General features: G+C 34.9%; 1 protein-coding gene across 3 annotated transcripts in view; it reads left to right on the top strand.

The window, feature by feature from the left end:
* Nucleotides 1–16882, top strand: part of dph1 (diphthamide biosynthesis 1) — a 120891-nt gene that overhangs the window by 102227 nt on the left and 1782 nt on the right. For all 3 annotated transcript variants that reach the window (XM_048160199.1, XM_048160197.1, XM_048160198.1), the window contains 2 exons: nucleotides 7534–7612; nucleotides 14460–14594. In XM_048160199.1, coding sequence (XP_048016156.1) covers nucleotides 7534–7612; nucleotides 14460–14594 — 214 coding nt within the window. The remainder of the gene's footprint in view (nucleotides 1–7533; nucleotides 7613–14459; nucleotides 14595–16882) is intronic.

The raw sequence follows: 16882 nt of genomic DNA, 5'->3' as shown, positions 1-16882 counted from the left end.
TTAATATTTTTCAAAAACATTGAACATTTTTTGAAGTGTAGTGTAAATTATGTGGGGCAGGAAAATGCATTACAGGATTGACCCTGAGGCCTGAAAGAGTAGCTCAATAGAATTGCTAGGAAGAAATGTTGGGAGAATGACCTGTTTGCTCTGAACTCTTCCACTCTACCCTCATAATTCAGATGAGCATCTTGCACCCATCATTTAGTTTGAGAACAGACAACGTCTTGGCAGAGATACATCCAGGGAGGTCACTCCAGACAGGTCAAGATACCTGCATTAAATTTTTGATCTTACCAGTGGTGCAAAACAGTGTGAGCATGGATTTGAGCTAAACTCAGAAACTGTGAGAGCTTTTGCGAACCAGCCCACACTAAAGAATCTTGTTTCCACACACGCACAGACACGATACCACATCAAAATTATACTATATTACATATCACATTATGTAACTGAAGCTATAAATGTTCAATCTAAACATTTCTAAACTTTGTTTGCCTTTTCAGCTTGCAGTTAGCGAGTTGATGAAGTAGCCTAATAGCTTAGCAAAATGCTAACAAGAGAAAACATTTTGATTAGCTAAATACAGTAATAATGTTGTAGTGTGACAGGTTCAGATTTTACAAACAGCTACTTTTTAGGGTCCAAGGGAGTAGTATTGTGCACAGCACACCAGAACTGATTAGCTTTTACACTATTTCTATGCTAATTGATGTTGTTGCTATTAGCAGTTGAGGATTAGGGCAAAAACCTTTGATTACAGTAGAAATGATTTTATTTATCATACTTTATCCTGCCTAGTTAGGACAAGGTTTAGCAGTTAACAGTGACTGATTGAAAGTTTAACCCTATACCTACTGAATCATAATTGATTTAGAATTTCTATGGCGTGCAAGTTATCAACATGGTCCAAACTTTGCTGAAAAACCTGTAGTACACAATCTACTGAATGCCTTCTGTCGTTGGATTGATAGTTTATACTTTTTTACCAAGTAAAGAGCCTTTTTATGTATAATTATAAAATTGGGTAAAAACATTTTTTTCTGTTAAATTGATTTTTAGAAAGTAAAAGTGAGAATGTTTTATATTGATAGTAATATTTTATGATAAACATTTCCTGGACTGAATCAGTTTATTTCATTATCCATACATTATTTTTTTTTTTTTAGAAAAATCATGTTAAAATTGATCAAATATGGCTTTTGAGGAATTTTTATTGCATCTCTCAATCATCATTATAATGCATTTCATTATATGTTTCCCCCCACAATAAAAACTACAGATCTTTGATCATAAAACTAAGTATTTAGAAAATATTTAAATATCATATTGTATCTTACTGAGACATTTTATTGGTAGATTTAGAGTGACAACTGATTTGTGTATTTTATGTATGTAGTCTGCTATACTGTTATAAAGATCTCATTGATTTGTATTACAATCTTGTAATTGCTAATTATCAGCATCTGCACTAAATTGCACCATATTTTTTTCTCCGTTTGGGTCCCTGAATAAAATTGTTTTTCATTTTTTGTGAGCTCCAGATTATCACTATATTATACTATATGGACCATAAAAGCCTGATGTATCAAATATAATACTCAAAAAAAAAAAAAAATTATTATTTATTATTTTGTAAATGTTCAATAAACTGTTCCATTTTAAATTATTATTTCAAAAGGCTTTACAGGGTTAAAGGCTATTAGCTAACCTGTGTCTACTTGCTCGCAAAGCCAGATGGCTGTCTTTTGGAAAACTTCAGAAAAAGTTTCCTTGCACCTTTCACCGGCGTATATACGTGCCCTTTATTGTAAGCCTAATGTAATTACACATCTCTGTCGGCTCTAAGTGATGTTTGGAGGCACCGGTGCCTATTTCCCTGTGGATCGGAAAGGTTAATTGTGCTATTGTATGCTGCAGGTCGAGTGGCTAATTAAAATCCATTATTTCCACTCTGAGCGAGGAGAGCCGATTGGGGCTGCTTCTCCCACCAGCATGAGGAAAACCCCCCTGCAGTCATCGCAGACCTCCCGTTCCTCTTCCTCCTTCAATTAGACTCTTTGATGTGAAGTCTCACCCCCCCACCTTCAGGCGACGGTTAGGGGGATCAGCAGGAGCGTGCCCTCATCAGTTCTGCCTTCACATGCTGATAGGGCCATTTCAGAGGAAGCAAAACAGGCATCATTACACGTCTTTGACCTCTCCTCTCATCCACGGAGCAGAAGTGGATTGGGAGAATGGGCTTGATGCGGCCAGACGGAGGAGTGTGTCTCTGCCCGTATGGCTCCCTGCAGTGAGGGCTGTCTCAGGCGAGGGGACAGATGCTGGCGCTGAAATGCCTGTAAATTGAATTTGGTGGCGTGCTGAGGTTCCCGATGCAGCCTCAACCCTCCTGCATATTTGAAATCCGATTCTGATGCAGATACTAAGTTGATATTTGCATTTACCACCCATTCTTTATTTCTCTCTCTTTCTGTGTCTGTCTTGAACTAGACTTCTAAGGAAGACTCCCGTTGCCTTCAGCTCAATTCCTTTGCTTTCAGCTGCTTTGTTTTTTGTATGATCTTTGCTTGATATTTCTGTAAAACTAGACACAACCCCTGACTGGATGTTACTACACAGTATTACCCAAGAAGGTCTATATTACCTGGAGGAACCTGTTGATATAAAAAAAAAAAAAAAAAAAATATATATATATATATATATATATATATATATATATATATATATATATATATATATATTTTTTTTTTTTTTTTTTTTTTTTTTAATCAACAGGTTCCTCCAGGTAATATATATATATATATATATATATATATATATATAAATTCATTTGACAACCTAAAATTGCCCTAGCACAACACCCTGTCCATCCATCCATCCATTCAGAACAAATTTGCAACCATTCAGACCAACCTAAAATGTCCATCCATCCATCCATCCATCCAAAAAGGTCTTATGATCTTTGCTTGATATTTCTGTAAAACTAGACAAACTATATATATTTCTTTCTATTTTTGAATGCAAGAGTGCATCCTTTTGTTAAAGCCTGCTTATAATACATATATATTGTCTTGTCGGTTTCCCAAGTGTGGAGTTTAGCTGCAGGTGTGCAAGTCCACTGAGTGTTCTCTTACATTAGGCATCCGAATACCCACAATTCCAGCTCCAGTGCTTCTGTATTCATAACACACATTCTAAAGACAAATGCAGTTTCTAGACACTCTCGCTTTGCCTGCCAACGATCACTCATACTGTTCTTCATATGACTCTCTGAGCCCTCCCTCACCTCTAATGCCACTGTTATTCTTTTCTGTCCCTCCTTCTCTCTCTCTTTCTTATTCTCTCTCTGCCGCCTAGTCTGGCTGCTATGTAGGGTAGCTCCGTGGAGACTAGGGCATTGCATTGCAGTTGTTTTTGCTCACCTTACCTTTCTTATCGCTGCCTCTTTCTCACCTCAATCCTCTTTCCTTTTTCCTCCTCCTCTCCCCACTCTTTCTTTATTTTATTTGACTCCATGCTTGTCTAAATAATAATGCTTTGCAGGGAAGCTTTAGGGCAGTGCAGATTTACTCTCATATTTACAGGAGAGAGCATCAGCGCTGCACATCAATGCAGTTCATATTCACATTCACATTCTCCCTGCGAGCTGAGCTGTGCTCTGCTTCCCCAAGTGTGTGTGTGTGTGTGTGTGTGTGTGTGTGTGTGTGTGTGTGTGTGTGTGTGTGTGTGTGTGTGTGTGTGTGTGTGTGTGTGTGTGTGTGTGTGTGTGTGTGTGTGTGTGTGTGTGTGTGTTTCTCGCTTTTCCTTCACATGTATCTTAAATAGTATGAGGCAGTTTGATTCAAGATTGTTATTGTTAAAAAAACTGTTAATTTGTTTTCAGTGATTAAAATAAAGTTAAAATAAAATATTTTTTATATATATTTTCAGTTTTCTAACTACTAACTAACTGAAATAGGTATACTAAAACTGTAATAAAAATAAATTAAGGCTATGTAGAAATATAAAAAAAAAAAAAAACTGACAAAAGCACAAAATTACTCAAATGAAAACTGAAAATATAAAAAAATAAAGCTATTCAAAAATACTATAAAATAATACTAAACACATTTGATTTCATTTTGAACTATTTCATTATTTATGTGTTATTGATGGGTCACAGTGGTTGACTAGATCATCTATGATAAACTAGTTTATTTTGCATACTTTCCCCGCCAGCGTTTTTGAAAAAAGTTGCCAGCCAGCTCAAGCATTTTTGATCATTTTCACAAAAGTTTCATGGCCTTTTTTTATCCAGAATAAAACAAAGCAATTGAGCAAAAATTGTTGTCGAAGACTTGAATATCTGAACATGAAGTATATCAAAAGAAAGAATCTTTTTTTATCAACATGCATCTGATTACATAATGCTATCGCTTGTTTCTGCTTCTTCTTCGCCTGTGTTTTGATCAGGATATTCAGTACTCTTTCAGAAGATGCATAATAGCGCCCACTACCATATAACAGTAAAAACACAGAAAGCCGGAAATTTCCATTAATGGCTGGGAAGCGTTGTCTCATAAATGACGGAAAATTCCATCAATGGTGGGGAAAGAGTTAATGGTTACAATATGCAGATTACAGTCTTCATAATTTTATTTGCTTTCTTAAATATGTTCCTGGTCTTATTGTGATCAATTTATCATATATATAACGTGGGTACGGAAAGTATTCAGACCCCCTTAAATTTTTCACTCTTTGTTATATTGCAGCCATTTGCTAAAATCATTTAAGTTAATTTTTTTCCTCATTAATGTACACACAGCACCCCATATTGACAGAAAAACACAGAATTGTTGACATTTTTGCAGATTTATTAAAAAAGAAAAACTGAAATATCACATGGTCCTAAGTATTCAGACCCTTTGCTGTGACACTCATATATTTAACTAAGGTGCTGTCCATTTCTTCTGATCATCCTTGAGATGGTTCTACACCTTCAATTTGAGTCCAGCTGTGTTTGATTATACTGATTGGACTTGATTAGGAAAGCCACACACCTGTCTATATAAGACCTTACAGCTCACAGTGCATGAACTGCCTGAAAAGCTCAGAGACAGAATTGTGGCAAGGCACAGATCTGGCCAAGGATACAAAAAAATTTCTGCTGCACTTAAGGTTCCTAAGAGCACAGTGGCCTCCATAATCCTTAAATGGAAGATGTTTGGGATGACCAGAACCCTTCCTAGAGCTGGCCGTCCAGCCAAACTGAGCTATCGGGGGAGAAGAGCCTTTGTTGAGAGAGGTAAAGAAGGAACCCAAAGATCACTGTGGCTGAGCTCCAGAGATGCAGTCGGGAGATGGGAGAAAGTTGTAGAAAGTCAACCATCACTGCAGCCCTCCACCAGTCAGGGCTTTATGGCAGAGTGGCCCTGACGGAAGCCTCTCCTCAGTGCAAGACACATGAAAGCCTGCATGGAGTTTGCCAAGATGGTGAGAAATAAGATTCTCTGGTCTGATGAGACCAAGATAGAACATTTTGGCCTTAATTCTAAGCGGTATGTGTCGAGAAAACCAGGCACTGCTCATCACCTGTCCAATACAGTCCCAACAGTGAAGCATGGTGGTGGCAGCATCATGCTGTGGGGGTGTTTTTCAGCTGCAGGGACAGGACGACTGGTTGCAATCGAGGGAAAGATGAATGCGGCCAGGAACAGGGATATCCTGGACGAAACCTTCTCCAGAGTGCTCAGGACCTCAGACTGGGCCGAAGGTTTACCTTCCAACAAGACAATGACCCTAAGCACACAGCTAAAATAACAAAGGAGTGGCTTCACAACAACTCCGTGACTGTTCTTGAATGGCCCAGCCAGAGCCCTGACTTAAACCCAATTGAGCATCTCTGGAGAGACCTAAAAATGGCTGTCCACCAACGTTTACCATCCAATCTGACAGAACTGGAGAGGATCTGCAAGGAGGAATGCCAGAGGATCCCCAAATCCAGGTGTGAAAAACTTGTTGCATCTTTCCCAAAAAGACTCATGGCTGTATTAGATCAAAAGGGTGCTTCTACTAAATACTGAGCAAAGGGTCTGAATACTTAGGACCATGTGATATTTCAGTTTTTCTTTTTTAAATGTCAACAATTCTGTGTTTTTCTGTCAATATGGGGTGCTGTGTGTACATTAATGAGGAAAAATTTAACTTAAATGATTTTAGCAAATGGCTGCAATATAACAAAGAGTGAAACATTTAAGGGGGTCTGAATACTTTCCGTACCCACTGTGTGTGTGTGTGTGTGTGTGTGTGTGTGTGTGTGTGTGTGTGTGTGTGTATATATATATATATATATATATATATATATATATATATATATATATATATATATATATATATATATATATATATATATATATATATATATATATATATATATATATATATATATATATATATATATATATATATATATATATATATATATATATATATATATATATATGTATATATATATATATATATGTATTTATTTATATATATGTATTTATTTTTATATATATATATATATATATATATATATATATATATACACACACTTTTAATCTCTCCAAAAATTAATTTTATTTGTCTGTCATTTTAAAACACCTTGTTTTCAACCAATCACAGTTCACAGTGAGGAGACCACACCCCCTTTCATTTATCACCATAGACTTTAAAAAAAGATTGACGACGCACCTTCACTCTCTTCCACTGTAGTAAGTGAAGCCACCAGTGTGCCAATATGGCTCTGACATCTTGAGTCTCGAGTCTGCGCATAGTGAACTTGCAGCCCGAGTCTGCCCGTACAGTAGTGAGCGCGAAGTGGAGCCGTGATATCAAGCTCCCGCCCACACTCAGAACAGCTCATGATGTCGGTGTGAAATAAACAGTTATGAAAATGTAGAAATTAAAGTTAAATCTCCGAATCTCTTCGCGAAGATCCAGAAAAAAGTCTTTTGGTACCTCAGAGACTACTAACTAAACTAACTAAAACCAAACTTATTTAAAGAACGAACACTTGAACTGACACCAGCGTGATTAAAAACTGCCTAAAATGACCGAAAAGAAATGTTTAAAGTGTAATTTGATTGTTTAGTTTGTCTCGCATCCCATTACATCCCATTACTGGGGGCGATCAAGACCCTTTGGCTTAACTTTTCAGGACGTGCGTGGCACGCTACTTCCTCATGGACACTTTACATTTCATTCTTTATATTACACCCACCGTATCTGTATTTGTTCACCCAGCCGAGACTAATTTTAGAGATCCAGTCAGTTCCTATTGTTCGCTCTCTGAAATAATGACATAACTCAAGTAAAATGGTTTGCAAACATTTGAATTTTGACTATTTTGTTTAACTACCCTTCTTTCTCTCTCTCTCTCTCTCTCTCTCTCTCTCTCTCTCTCTCTCTATATATATATATATATATATATATATATATATATATATATATATATATATATATATATATATATATATATATATATATATATATATATAATATATATAGGTGGGTGCAGATCGCTTGTCCTCGCCTCTCCATCGACTGGGGAACAGCTTTTTCCAAACCCCTGCTGTCTCCATATGAGGTACTCAAGACTTGCATGCATACAGCACAGTTCTCTACTACTGTACTTTACTATGAAAGCATAGGAAAAAAGACTATACTGAACAAAAGGGATAGTTAACCCAAAAATGAAAATTCTGTCATCATTTACTCCCCCTCAAGTTGTACCTATACCATACCTATATGAATTTCTTTGTTCTGCTGTACAACCAAGGAAGATTGACTTCCCCATTGACTATCATAGTATTTTTCCTACTATGGTAGTTAATGGGGGGCGAGATCTGCTTGGTTACAATAATTCTTCCAAATATCTCCCTTTGTGTTCAGCATAACAAAGAAATGTATACAGGTTTGGAACAACTTGAGGGTGAGTAAATTAATACCCAATTTGAATTTTTGGGTAAACTATCCTTTTAACATCAGGCACACCTACACATCCACTGCAGGTGTTCACCTCTGCCCCATCAGTCGATATGCTGCCAGTCGTGTTTGCTATGCGTGTTTCTGGGCATTTCTGAGTGCCTTTGGGACATAAAGGTTCTGAATGTATCTGTGTGTACAACGTGTGTATGCGTTTGCGCTTGCAAACAAACATCTATGCATACACCTTTGTGCTATGTGAAGGAACAGGGTTTGTTTACCCACTATCTCTACTCCTCAGAGACCGGCGGGATGAGTCGGCCAGCTCAGAGTGGAACAGTAGCTCCTCCCACTGGCCGACTAGCAGCAGCGCCTCTCCAAACATGTCTTTCTCTCTTATCACCAGAAGCTAGTACGCATCTTGATTCATGTCATGCCAAAACAGGACTTAGCCAGAATCACACACCAAGCGTTTTTCCTGGGATAGGTGTCTCGGGTAAATCCCTATTCCCCATTCTCAGATGCAAAACAAGAACATCTGGCAGGTTTTATCTGCAGATAGACCTCATTAGGATGACTGTTACTCTTCTCTCTTAGTCCATCAGGAATTTCACAAGCATAATGTACTAGTGGTCGACTGATATGGGATTTTCTGTGGCTGATAGCAAAATCTATACTGATATCTAAAGATGAAAGTGTCTGATAGTGGTATAATGCTAATGTGTGTGTGTGTGTGTGTGTGTGTTTTTACAGACAGAGATGGGCACAAATACATCAAACAGTATTTAGTTACAAATTACAAATACTTACTCATCAAATGTATGTAAATAAAATACAAAATACTGCTGTGAAAAATGTATTTAATTAAAATATAGGTAATTTGTCATTTGAAAATACAAAAATTGCATGCAATCATTTGAAGTGTGAGAGTAACAGTGGCGTTAGATACACATAAGAGAGAGTTGCTCTCATTTGCTATGTAGTATCCAAAGCATTCGAAATCCACTAACAACTATTTAACAGTAGCTTTCAAGTAAGGAATAATACCGAAATTGAATAATCAAATGAAAAAGCGCGATGATTCAGTCAGGAGTTATTCAGGAGCAGTGAGTGATTTTCTCTTTTACTTTTGATGCTTGATTAACGTCAGACAGCAGCAGGTTCATTAGGCTGCCGTCACTTTAAGAACGAACGCATGGACCGAATATATAATATATAATAATATACTGACACACATCCAGTTTTCATTTGACCCACCCAGTCACAACAATTCTATCTTAGATTCAGCCATCCATGATAATTATTTGCTGTGCTATTTTAATGTTTTTGAGCCCATTCTACCCTTTTCTGCTTATTTGCCTGTGTCAGATGTGGCTTTTTCTTTGAAACTCTGCCTAAAGGTCAGAAGCTGTTGTTTAGTGTGAACTGTTCAATGAAGCTGCCAGCTGAGACTCTACTTGAGGCTCTGGTGTGCTTGTCGTCTTGCTGTTGTGCATCTGGGCCATTCACTTCTCTCTCTGTCCTGGTTAGATCCAGTTTGCTGTCTTTTTTTTCCCTTCTTTTTTTTTTCCAAGACAGTAGTGCATGAAAATAGCCTTAATCTCTTAAAAGAACATACTGATGAGTTTCTTGAAATGTGTTTTTGTTTGATCAGTTTTAAAACTAAAATATGAAATTGTGCAGTGACTTGAAAGAAATGAGACGATGTTTGGCTGTTTCCACAGTTAATGAACCATTTGCAACTCTGCCTATAAAAAGGTTTCTCGAATACCAATCGGCACATTAGAAGGATTATTTAATACAAGGTTTTCTTGGCAGACTGGAGTAATGACAACTGAAAATTGGGGCTTATATGTAATATATTATAATTTAAATTTATATTTGTGTTTATATATAATAAATATATATATGAAAACTAAAATATTATTTCAAACAGTAATAATAATTACTGTTTAGTATTAGATTTTTAATTATTTTATAATGTATAAGTTATATTAAAAATTTGTATTTATTTATTTATTTATTTTTTAATAAAATAAGAGTAAGTAAGATACTTTATTGTCATTGTACCAGTGCAAGTACAATGAAATTTAGAGTGGCAGCTCTCAAGACAAAATAAACATTTAACCATTAAAAATAGCCATTATTGCACATTGTATAATGTATTGAATATCCTTCAACATTTAAAAACACAAACAGTCCTAAATTTTTGATCATTATAAAGAAATATGGAGTTACTGGAGAAAAAAATAATAAAATAATAAATAATATTTTTAATAATTACAAATAAAAATAATACTTAATTCAGCATTGGTGCATTCAATTGATCAAAAGGGACAATAATTACATTAATAATGTTACAAATGTTTTTAATGTTTCTGTTTCACATAAATGTTGTTCTTTCTAATCATCAAATAATCCTGAAAAACATTGATTTAAAAAAAGTCATTTCTTTTCTTTGTTTCTTGAGCAGCAAATTAGCATATTTGAATGATTTCTGGAGTAATGGCTGCTAAAAATTCAGCTTCATCACAGGAATAAATGACATTTTAAAATACAGTACAGTCCAAAAGTTTGGAACCACTAAGATTTTTAATGTTTTTAAAAGAAGTTTCGTCTGCTCACCAAGGCTACATTTATTTAATTAAAAATACAGTAAAAAAACAGTAATATTGTGAAATATTATTACAATTTAAAATAACTGTTTTCTATTTGAATATATTTCACAAAGTAATCTATTCCTGTGATGGCAAAGCTGAATTTTCAGCATCATTACTCCAGTCTTCAGTGTCACATGATCCTTCAGAAATCATTCTAATATGCTGATTTGCTGCTCAAGAAACATTTAATGTGTACAATTGTACAAAATATTTGTGTACAATATTTTTTTTCAGGATTATTTGATGAATAGAAAGTTCAAAAGAACAGTGTTTATCTGAAATCTAATATTTTGTAACATTATAAATGTCTTTACTGCCACTTTTGATTGATTTAATGCATCCTTGCTGAATAAAAGTATTCATTTCTTTAATTTCTTTTCAAAAAAATAAAAATAAAAATTCTTACTGACCCCAAACTTTTGAACGGTAGTGTATAATGCTACAGAAGCTTTGTATTTCAGATAAATGCTGTTCTTTTGAACTTTCTATTCATCAAGGAATCCTGAAAAAAAAAAGTACACAACTGTTTTCAACATTGAAAATAATCATAAATGTTTATTGAGCAGCAAATCAGCATATTAGAATGATTTCTGAAGGATCATGTGACACTGAAGACTGGAGTAACGATGCTGAAAATTCAGCTTTGCATCACAGGAATAAATTACTTTGTCAAATATATTTAAATAGTACACAGTTATTTTAAATTGTAATAATATTTCACAATATTACTGTTTTTTACTGTATTTTTAATTAAATAAATGTAGCCTTGGTGAGCAGACGAAACTTCTTTTAAAAACATTAAAAATCTTGGTGGTTCCAAACTTTTGGACTGTACTGTATATTAAATATAAAACAGCTATTTTAAACTGTAAAAAAACATTCACAATATGTTTTACTGTATTTTTTAATCAATTAAATGCAGCTTTTGTGAGGTAGTGTATAAATTTATTTTTATTTTAATATATATTTGTAATATTACATTAATTAAAAATGTTAAATTACCTATACAGTATGTTTGGGTTGTTGGATAGACCCAAATATAAAACATGAATTAGCACAATGAATTTTCACTGGATTACTGGATTTTGATTAGGTCAGAGTAACTTACTGGTAAACAAGAAGTTCATTTCAAAATGACTATTATTGTTTTTATATACAGTACACACAGCATTTTGTTCACAATCATAAAGTATAACAAATCAGAAACTTATTTTACACACTGTTTACTCAAAATTCTATCCATTGACAATGCTATCGATTTCATTCTGCCACGAGAGGAAACTTCCACTTCTGTTAATCAGCCAAGCAGGCATGTTTATGTGCCGACGCCTCTCAAAATGACTAAAAATCAGACTATTAATCATTCTGGCCATTATTTCGGTCTATAGCCACAATGTACCCACTGTACCAGTAGAAGATCATTTATGTTGAGTATTTTATGGCATCATATCTCTTAGTGAAAAATGATAATGCTCTGTAGAGTCATATTGAAGCACTGCATAATCATATGTGGCTCTCATATTATGCGTCACCATAATCCATTTTCATTGCCGCTTGGCCCACGCTGGAGCTCAGCGCATTTGGTGCCGTAGAAACGTAGAGCAAATATGGCATTATGAGAATACATTCGAATAACACGCTGTTTTGTAGCGTAACAGCGTTTCTGCCCAGCCAGTGTGCTTAAATATCTGAACACTGAGTTCATAGTGAAAGTTTTCTCGGACACTGCCACCTTAATGCATCTCTGCTTGTGTTTGATCTTTCTGTGGAGTTGGAAAGAAATGAGAGGACTTAAAGGAGTGTAAAAGTGAAGTATGATGAAGAAAGAGAGAGAAGGCAGTGATTTTCAGTGTGTCTCATGTTATATTTATAGTCAATGACACACTTGCCTCTCATGTCAGTGTAGGGATTAGCAGGTAGCTTATGCACAGCACTGATGAAAAGCCAGTGAAAGAGGGATGGATGTGCCAGGGTTAATAAGGACAGGATGGATGGAGGAGGAGAGAACGAAAGACGGATGTTAGCATGCTCATCCTAGATCTTTTTATCTCATAAATGTACCTTTTTTCCCACCATTTTACATTTCTGGATCACTAATTGACGATATTCACACAAAAATTCATGTGATAAATGTTTATTTATTTATTTAATTATTAAATAATAATAATGATGATTAATATATGTTAATATAACAAAACTTGTTTATTTGTATTATTTTTTTCTTTTTGTTGTATTTTATTTTATTAATGTCAAATATTCAATATTATTATATTTTATTTAAAATTATTAAAGTTTACATTATTTTTATAAACAAATATAAATAGTGAAATAGTGTTTGTATCAATTTCTTGACTTTTTGGTCCCTACATAATTATTTTACTTCCATTTGTTTTATATTGTAGTTTGATGGCTTTACCTGTTTATATAATAGTATATAGTTTATAATATGATGTTTATTTTATTAATATTTTATTATTTAAATATGTTATAATATTTTATTATTTTAGAAATGTATTTAATACTAAATTAAATTTATTTAATACTAAATAAAACTAAATTTTATATTTTTTAATACTTTAATACTAATACTATTTTTTAATATCTTCAATGTTCATAATTTTATAACTATACTAATATTTTATTAATAATATAAAATAAATACAAAATATTAATAAACATCATATTGTAAACTATATAATATTATATTAATAGTTTAATAGTTAATATTAATAGTTGTAATTTGATATTATTAAAATTATAGTTACAATTATCAAAATTTAAACAGTGAAATAGTGCATTTATTTATGTTTTTAATGAACGTTTGTACTTTTTATGTACTTCCATTTGTGTTGTTTTCTTGTTTGGTGGACCTATTTTTCTAAAACATTAATAAAACATAAAGATTGAGTAGGTCCAAAAACTTCTGACTGGTATTTTAGTCATGGCTCTGACAGTTTTTAATAAACAGCTCACAATGTTCAGCAATCTCCTTCTAGAATATTTTTATTTTTTTAAAATTAGAGAAAATGCCATTTCCATGTAGAGCTACTATATTATATAGAGTCTATATTATTAAATGCATACTACATTTCAGAAGCCTCAATTTTCACAGAAAAACATTCAGGCATGAACTTCTCGACTGTCACTTTTCCAGTCAATAAAAGCGAGCGACTGTACTATTAGGCTTTGAAGGGTATTTAAGAGAGATTTATGAAGAAGCATTTGTTTGTGAAGTATTGTAGTATTTTCAGCGGAGAGAGACAGTTCTTCACCGGAGGCGGGGGCGTTTGTCATTTCTCCCACGGTATTAGAGCCGTACGTTACAGCTTGCCTCGCTTGTGAAGTGGGTATACGTGCCCACGGGCGGAGACGAACACGGCGCATTGATTATTCATATAAGCAGCTCAGTCTGACTGGCGAGATCCTGCTGGAGTTTATGTAATGTAGCCACATGCACGAGGAAGTCCTGCATTCCTCCAGAGGCCTTCTAATGTATTCGTCTGCATTTGTAGGTCACATGGAACAGCACGGATCTCACCTCGACTCAGAGTCTCCGCTCGGTGCATTTCGCCAGTGGGGAAGATCTTTGCGCATCGGTAATACATAGAGCCGTCGGGGGGATTTTTTGCGGTATTAGAGTCATGTGACGTGCCCTCTTAGATGAGAAGCGGGGTGTTTGACTAGATCTCCCTTGATATCTGACTGCGCTCGTAGCGTGTATCGACCCGTCGGCTGTTGGCAGCACTGCCATGTTGTTTTCTCAAGATTCTCGCCGTTCCTCTGCCTTGTAGCTACAGTGTTTGATGCTGCAGTCAGCTGTCTTTAATTAACAATCTCTCTCTGTTTCAGGCAGCAGTAGCACTGCAGCAGGTGGGATGGCAGGAAGTGTATCCTATGGACTTCTATTCCAATCAGAGCCTGGGGGCTTGGACTCCTAATCACCCAGACAACCAACCAAAAAGACCTTCACGCAAACCCACCCAGGTGTGTGTGTGTGCGCGTGTGTGTGTGTGCATGCGTGCGCATGCGTGCGTGCGCATGTGCGTTCTTGTTGAGGTTTTTGAGGGGGGGGGGGAAAGCATTTTTTATTGGCTTTTATGTGTGTCAGAGATAATATATGCAGTTTCACCAGCCTGTACATTGAAATTCGCTTTCAGAAACCTCAAAGTAATGTGATCTTAGATGCACAAAGTTAACTACAGAAAATAAAATTAGAAATATTGAATAAGATGAATAAATATACTCTTTATTTTTAGAATTGCATCTGTTTATTTTTATTAATATTTTACTATTTTATTTTAGGCAGTGGCTATTTGCACTCAGTGCAAATAGCAATAAATGCTATTTACACTGTGAAAATAGCATATTTTCTTAGCAATAGATGCTATTTACACTAATTGACAATAACAGCATTTTCTTAGCGATATGCTATTTACACTAGGTAAAAATAGCGATAGATTCTATTTACACCATGTAAATGTATCAGTTGTTTGCAATAAGAGTACTATTGGGGGCTTAGATACTATTTGCACCTCAGTATTTTTGTACTTTAACAGGATGCAATAATATCATAGAGTGTAAATTATTATATTTATTAAAATTATTAAATGGATGCTGCCTTATTGGGAGAATAAAAACCCTCCCTACACCTTCCCCTAATCCTAACCAGTAAATACTTTTAATATTTTTAAACACTCGTTCGCTTTTAGAACACTATTTTAATTTTTATTGAAAATAAATGCGAGCTCGGCAAACGACGGATTCAAAATCTGTGAGCCTTACTCGCTGCTGCTGCGCCACTGAAGACGTTGAGTTCCACGTGTCTTTTTTAAAACTTGAGTGGCCCAACCAGACATTGGTGGGCGGAGCTAGTGTAAATAGCGTTTGCCAACAAGGGACGCTATTTGCACTTAGTTCAGTGTTTGTTTTATTTTAATGTTATTACTAATGAATTAATTATTTTTCTTAATATACAATAATATATGATTTAATAATATTCAATATTATTGAAATATTTAAATTATTTAAAAAATTATATTTACATTTGTTATATTTATTAAATGTACACTGTAACTTTTTTGTTGTTGTTGTTCAAAATTAGCCAAATTGAGTAAATACATCATCAATCCTTCCAATTCGTGTTTTGAAAAACTCATTTTATTCACTATGGTAAGCCTATTTTCAGTATTTATATTTTAGGAATAGTTTTCATGGGAAATTGCGTTCATACGTCACTCAACTGTGCATGTCTCGACGTATCTGTAAGTTTCTCCGGCTACTATGACTCATGTATGTTGTGGGAGTGGCATAGGTTAGTTGTCACAACGAGCGAGAAAGGTTGACATGGAGCGTGCTAAATCTCAAACTTTCGGGGAATCACCTGTTTTTAAAAAAATGCTGAACAGAAGAGAGTCTGCTGGCAAAAAAGAGAGCTCGTAATTGGCCCTTCGCAAAAACCCGCCCCCCTTACTTACTGTCGCTTTGTCCAACAAGCCGTGGCGCTGTCACGCCACACAGAGTGAAAAATACATCACGGAGCAAAGAGGACACTGACAACACGTCGACGGACAAGACAGAGCAGGTTACTTATGATATTAAACAAAGTCCCAGCTTTCAAATTGTGTAATTTTTTAAAGAAATTTGAACACTAAAAACCATTTTGTGGCTCTTTAATGTGTCGTGACAGTTTGCTGTAGTGCCTCAGCTCAAGCGGCTCGTGAATCGATCATCTCTTCCTACTAGTTAATTTATAGCATCAAATAAACATGAATGAACATCAGAAGGAATGTTGTTTCAAACGAGGAAAGATGTCGGTACATGCCATTTTTCAAGTTCAAGTCCACCGAGGTTAATCTTCCAACTCCTGTCTGCCTTGTCGGACAACATGGCGGATTCGGCGTTATGATTAGATCGCTTGTCAATCAAACTCCCGGCGAAGGGTCAATTAAACGCAAATCAACATTGGAATTTGAAATGTTATAAAAGTGACACAGAGATGGCGTTATTTCTCAACAGGAGAATAAGATGTTTTATTGAACAGATAAATTGCATAATGCATCTCTCTAATAGAGTTCATTGTAAAACATTTATCTATTGTGAAGGGTCATATTCATCCGCATAGACAAAGCACAACCAAAACAATGTTCTTTCGCAAAATGCATGATTTTTTTTACCACTAGAGGGCCAAAAGTTATGTAGTGTACCTTAAATATATTTAAAATATTTAATATGATTAAAATTATAGTTAAAAGTAATGAAATTTAGTTCATTTG

This window comes from Megalobrama amblycephala, linkage group LG16, assembly GCF_018812025.1.
Source record: "Megalobrama amblycephala isolate DHTTF-2021 linkage group LG16, ASM1881202v1, whole genome shotgun sequence".
NCBI classification, from domain to species: domain Eukaryota; kingdom Metazoa; phylum Chordata; class Actinopteri; order Cypriniformes; family Xenocyprididae; genus Megalobrama; species Megalobrama amblycephala.
The sequence above is the reverse complement of the archived record's forward strand: the minus strand, read 5'-3'. Positions and strand labels throughout refer to the sequence as shown.